Source organism: Nannospalax galili, unplaced genomic scaffold (genome assembly GCF_000622305.1).
Source record: "Nannospalax galili isolate Female #2095 unplaced genomic scaffold, S.galili_v1.0 scaffold381, whole genome shotgun sequence".
NCBI classification, from domain to species: domain Eukaryota; kingdom Metazoa; phylum Chordata; class Mammalia; order Rodentia; family Spalacidae; genus Nannospalax; species Nannospalax galili.
The window spans coordinates 3,841,462-3,847,759 of record NW_008347312.1 but is presented as its reverse complement, the minus strand read 5'-3'; the positions used below and the strand labels follow the sequence as shown (position 1 = coordinate 3,847,759).

The 6,298-nt window shown below is 43.5% G+C and overlaps 1 protein-coding gene across 5 annotated transcripts in view; it reads left to right on the top strand.

The window, feature by feature from the left end:
- Nucleotides 1-2,370: 2,370 nt before the first annotated feature.
- Nucleotides 2,371-6,298, top strand: part of Ccp110 (centriolar coiled-coil protein 110) — a 25,832-nt gene continuing 21,904 nt past the window's right edge. The window contains exons 1-3 of one of the 5 annotated variants that reach the window (XM_008843879.3): nt 2,371-2,565; nt 4,085-4,225; nt 6,015-6,170. In XM_008843879.3, the coding sequence (XP_008842101.1) occupies nt 4,157-4,225; nt 6,015-6,170 (225 nt within the window). In that variant the 5' untranslated portion in view covers nt 2,371-2,565; nt 4,085-4,156. Of the gene's footprint in view, nt 2,566-2,600; nt 3,784-4,084; nt 4,226-4,505; nt 4,581-6,014; nt 6,171-6,298 lie in introns of those variants that run through there. The other 4 variants (XM_029568667.1, XM_029568668.1, XM_008843881.3 and 1 more) reach the window with 4 other exon arrangements.

Sequence of the window (6,298 nt, the reverse complement as noted above, 5' to 3'; positions counted from 1 at the left end):
CAATAGCCACAAAAAAAATAAAATACCTTGGAATAAACCTGACCAAAGACATTAAAGAGCTCTACAAGGAAAATTTTAACTCTTTAAAGAAAGAAATTGAAGAAGACATCAGGAGATGGAAGGACCTCCTATGCACATTGATTGCAAGCATTAATATTGTGAAAATGACCATCCTACCAAAAGCCATTTATAGATTCAATGCAAAGCCAATCAAAATCCCCATGATATTTTTCACAGAATTGGAAAAAACCATCCTAAGATTCATATGGAAGCACAAAAGACCTCGGATAGCCAAAACAACCCTGAGCACTAAGAGCAATGCCGGGGGGATTACTATACCAGATTTTAAGCTGTATTACAGAGCTATAGTGATTAAAACAACATGGTGCTGGCACAAAAATAGACCCATAGATTGATGGAACAAAAGCCAGCCATGATCAAGCAGGACCTTTGACTTATCTTCACACAGACGGAATTGGTAAAAGAAAGGGAGAGCCTTCTCCCAAGCCCATGAGACCCCTGAGTAACAAATCCTCAAGCAGCCTTAAAAATAAATTGGTTTATCTGGGCCAATTATAGGCTCTTAAACACCCAAAAGGAAAGTATAACCAAAGATTAAAGGGGTCAATATAATTTTTAAGAGTGTATATGAATAGGTAAAGGCTACATAACAAGAAACAATGCCAGACAGGAGATACCTTCTTTTGAGTTGTTGGCCAGGGTGGCCCAAGAGAGTCCCAGACAGTAACCGAGCACAGAACTGGGAAAATGAACAACAGATCCCAATCTTATCTAAAGGAATATTGACAACTGTTTGCTCCTAGATGAGGAACAGATGATCTTCCTAAAACAAGGATCTCTAGACAGGCTGACTAGATTCAATGGATAGACAAGCACTGGGTAACGGCTGGGGACGCAGACAACACAGTGGACAGTAACGGGGATGACAGAATATATGGGCTCCGGTGGGGTGGGTAACGGCTGGGGACGCAGACAACACAGTGGACAGTAACGGGGATGACAGAGTATATGGGCTCCGGTGGGGTGGTATGGGAGGGTGCCATTTGGCAAGTGGGTATATAGATGAATAAGATTGTTTGGGATGCTCTGTATGAAATATACACACACAAAAAAATCAACAAATTAAAAAAATGAGTTATAGTTGAAAAAAAAATTTTTTCCCCTGATTGAATGTGGTGTTGCACACCTTTGATCCCAGCAGTTGGGAGGCAGAGGCAGGTGGATCTCAGTAAGGCTAGCCTTGTCTACATAGCAAGTTCCAGGCCAGCTGGGGCTACAAGGAGACCCCGACTCAAAAAAAAATTATAAAATTTTCGTAAATCCTCTATTTGAGTTCATTCTTAAATTCTTTTTAAAAATGTTTTATTTATTGGTTTTATTTTATGTTTGTGGGCATACTGCCTCCATATGTGTGTGTTGTACAGTCAGAAGAGGGTGTTGGATCCCCTGGAACTGGAGTTACAGATGGTTGCTAGCCACCATGTGGGTGCTAGGTCCTCCACAGGAGCAGTCAGCGCCATTAACCGCTGAACCATCTCTCCAGCCTAATCCATTCTTAGATTATTTTATTAATGATACTAAGTACCTCAGGAAGGGGCCCCAGTTTCTCCTGCATCATCTGACGACCACGAAGAGATCCCAAAATTCCAGTAACACTTAACGCTTGTATGGCAAGCACTTTACTCACTAAGCCATCGCCACAGCTCACTTTTTCCTCTTTTAAAAAGATTTATGTACCAGGCACCGTACAAGAATTTTTTCAGTTTTGCCGCAGAACCACTCATAGCCTCTTCAAAACACTCATACAAAAATAAGCCCTGAGAGGAGAATAAGAGAGCCAGGAGAAAAAGCCAAATTAGAGAATGAAAATGGTGCCATTAAATGAAGAATTGCAAGGTGGCAATATATTATTTAGGTAGAGAATTTCGGTAAAAGAGTTGTAGCTTTTTTCTGCTGCCTTGACCATGTTAGTCTTTTCCCTAGACGTATTTTCCTACTGATTTGCAAATGAGCATAAATGTATTAAGGCTTTGTGTTGGCATCTGGGATTCAGCAACATTTTTCATTTATTGAGAAAATATTTCGGTGAATGATGGATGTTATCGCTATAAAGATAAACAAAATATAGCAACTTCAAGGAACAGTTTGGGGCTACACACCCTATTGTAATTTATGCTAGATGCACTAGTGTGCAGCGAAGACTACACTTCCCAGTGTGCATTTCGCTCGCCGTAAAGACCACGCCTCCTTGTCGCTCACGCGCAATGTACTTTAGGAATTGTAGTCCAGGGAAGCCCTTCGGTCTCAGCTGTCCGCGAAGCAACCACCGGAAGTACCGCCCCTGAGGGGTGGGGTTGAGGTGGTGGCGGCGGCGGCGGTTGCCAGGATCCCGCGTTGCCGCCTGAGAGACCCGTAATATGGCGGGGAGGAGGAGGAGGAGAAAACGGAGGACCCAGATGCTCTCTGCCAGAACCTACTGAGGCCTTTGCTTCCTGACGAGGCCGGTGGTGCGGGGAGAGAAACTGACGGGGCGGTGGGGACCAGGTGTGTGTGAGAGGACGCGGCGCGCCTCTTGGCGGGTCCAGGTGGAGCGGAGACCGGGCGAGACGGCTTCGGCGCCCCGCGGAGCTGAGGAGGTCTTCCCGGGCGGGGCTTGGCTTACCTCGAGCCCTGGCAGGCACCGTGGTGGGGTAGCGGTGGTCGCGGGACCGGGGATGCTCGGATGCTGGCTTCGCCCGGTGGTCCTGCTACCCCCTCCGCTTGGCGGAGCGTCATCCACCCAGGAGCTGGGGAAGGTGGGCGTGGGTCGTGGGGCTTCGACTCTGGCCGGAACCGGGAAGCCCCTCCTGGTGATGAACCCCTTGTGCTATATTTCCTTCTCCCTCCCTCGGTGCGAGAGAGTGAGGCGTCCCCCGGGTGCGCACTGGCCATTTTTGAACGCCGGTTACCACTACCAACGGCCCCAGACGCTCTCTGTTTACACACGTTTACCACTCTGGGGCATCCGTGTGAGGTTAAGGAAGTCAGCTAGTTCTGGTTGATTGCCCCGATGCTGCTACTAGGTGGTTCCCACCCTTTTTCTCTCCTGCCCTTCTCTTTGGGATCCCAGTCCCCTCCCCCTTACCTCTAGTTCAGGCACATGGCAGCCAGCTAGAGATGGATTTGGTGAGGAAGCCCTCGTCCCCTTTCCCGTGTTTTCAAGTTACATTTGAATCTTAGCAAACACCAGACAATGTAGCTGTGCACCGGGAGTTCATAGGCAGGTGAGAAGAATCGTTATCCTTTTCGTTAGGAAAGCAGCTCCCATTTGCTGACGCTCTCCTCATGTGCTGCAGTACTGCTGATTGCCATACGTGCGTTAGCTATTTGGACTCTCATAAAGTCGCTTTCAGAGGCCTTGATGTCCCTGCCTTACAGGTAGGAAGCTGAGGTGCAAGGATGGCATCTGCCTTGCCATGAATGTACAGCTAGCATGTGCCTGCTGCAAAGATCTTACCCCTTGCTGCCTCCACAGGAAGCTTAAGTCTTTGTGGAAACTGATGGGTAAGCAGCAAGTCTGGAATCTGTGTTACTTTTGTTCCTTTTCAGTAACGTTTCTGGCAATGGGTTATGAATGAGCAGATAGGAGTCCCTGAGTCTACGGGGTTTGCCAAGAGGCTCAGTGGACAAGTGTCAGTTGTGCTGAGGTATAAATGGAGGAGACAGGCATGTCCAAACCTGCTGCGGCTGGTATTAGTGGAAGCGGACCAGTAATGCCTGATGGTAAAGTATGGGGCAGCAGATTTGTGGTTGGGATCCCTTGTCGTCAAGATGCCCTTAAAATAAAATCTTGCTTTCAAGTGGCAGTTGTGGTGTGAGAAACACAGTGCCGCTTGCTTGATCATGAGCTCTGGACTCACTTTTGTTTAATGGCTGCTTTTGCATTTTAGAGGTACCATGTTCTCTGGGAATAGAGTCATTCACAAAGCTTCCATTCTGAGAATTCTATTCTTCCTGCTAGTCCTACTGTACTTTTTTGTTTGAGCTATTTGCCCTAATTCATTTATTCAACAATTTTATTAAGCACCCACTGTGTGCTGACACTGTTGTGTGTCATGGGGATTCAGTGAACAAGACTGAGAAGGTACCTGTTCATATGGAGCTTCTGTTTTGGTGGAGGAAGACAGAAAAACACAAGGAAATCAGCGAGATAATTTCAGATAGTGTAAGTGCTATGAAAACTGGGACACATCAGGGTAATGTGATAGTGACTGAGGCAGAAGAATTAGGATGGGATGATGGGGGAAGGCCTCTTTGAGGAGGGGACATTAAGCTGAAACTGAAGTATATGAAGGACCCAGTCATGCACCGAGGACACCTGGCACTTCCTCAGATCTCCATATTAGCACTTGAGCCCAAGTGCCTCAGGCATTTTCATGTTGAAAGCCACTCTGTCATAATGATGTTACTATACACCTGCAGTATATAGGACATGTGTGGACTTCTCAAGGGCTGTGAATAACTTTCAGAAGCAATGAGATATCTCTCTTTGATGTTGTTATAAAAAAATTGTTATAAAGGTAGGTTATGTCATTAGATTTTCCAGACTTTTCCAGTTGAATTTCATGCTTTGTTTGCATATGCATAGAAATGATAATTTATACAAATTTGTTGGCATGCCCTTTAATGGTGGCTATAAAGGATGTGTTTTAAAACAAGTATTTTTTAATTGATGTTGTTATAAAAAAATTGTTATAAAGGTAGGTTATGTCATTAGATTTTCCAGACTTTTCCAGTTGAATTTCATGCTTTGTTTGCATATGCATAGAAATGATAATTTATACAAATTTGTTGGCATGCCCTTTAATGGTGGCTATAAAGGATGTGTTTTAAAACAAGTATTTTTTAATTTTTTTTTTGTATTTTAGCAAAAGTGTGTTTATTGGGACCTTTTTCATATTTTAGCTACTGCAAATTTTGGTTAAGATACTGTAATGTGAGTTGAAACAGAATCCAAATCAATTATGCCATAGAGTGCTTTGCTGCTTTTTCCTTCTGCTCTTTAAAAAATGAATATTTTTGCAAAACAATCTCATTAACACTCTAGAGAAACATTTCTTTGATTTTTTTTTTTTTTTGGCCCTTTTGAGACAGGGTCTCCCTGTAGACCCAGCTGGTCTGGGAACTTGCTATGTAGAGCAGGCTGGTCTTGAACTCACAGAGATCCGCCTGTCTCTGCCTCCCCAGTGCTGGGATTAGAGGCGTATACCACCACAAGAAACATTTCTTTGAAATTAAACTTACTTTGTAAAAATTGAGTGGCTACAATTGATAGAAGTTTTTTTGCTTAATTATTGGAATATATCTTGTTATTTCATAACCTAATAATAATTTTTCTTCATGTCTAATTGTACTCCAGTTCATCCCTGACACTTTAAGTATACTAAATTTATGTCTGCAGAGGCCCAGGAGAGCACTGTGTCTCTTTCTTATTTCATGTCTGCATACATCCCACATCATGGATTAAATTTCCTAGTCGAGTCTTTTTCTGTTAAGTAGTTAATTGTCTTAAAAATGTACATTTAAAGGAACATTATTTCATCAGGGATTCCCTTTCTGTGGTTTACCAGTTCCCCTGCTGGTTATGATTCTGATAATGTTCCTTTTGTTATTTTCCCTAGCCTTAAAGGTGCCAGGCTGCACAATGCTGTACAAAACAGCCAATAAGTAGTTAGCACTTGCTAAAAAGAAGGAATGTGATGACGAATCCTTATTACCTGGCATTTTCATAACCCCAATCAAAGTTTTCCAGAAATTGTGAAATTGGGCTGATTGTTTTAAGTTGCTTAGTGACCATTCTGGTTTTCAACAGTAAAATTAATTTCAGAGCCAATAGATTTTCTGTATTCTAGGACTTGGGAATTCTAGGAATATTTTGTGCTCTACAAAATTTGTCAAATAATTAAGATCTGTTTTTGTTGACACATTTAAAATAGTATTTTTCTTTCTTGCAGTATGATCGTGAGAAGATGGAGGAATACGAGGAGTTCTGTGAGAAAACTCTTGCCAGAATTCAGGAAGCGTCACTGTCCACAGAGAGCTTTCTGCCTGCTCAGTCAGAAAGTATCTCACTTATTCGCTTCCATGGAGTGGCTGTGCTTTCTCCATTGGTAAACTTTCATTTTTTTTTTTTTTTTTTGGTCTTTTTGAAGCAGGGTCTCCCTGTGGCCCCAGATGTCCTGGAATGCACTGTGTAGACCAGGCTGGCCTTGAACTCACAGAGATCCGCCTGCCTCTG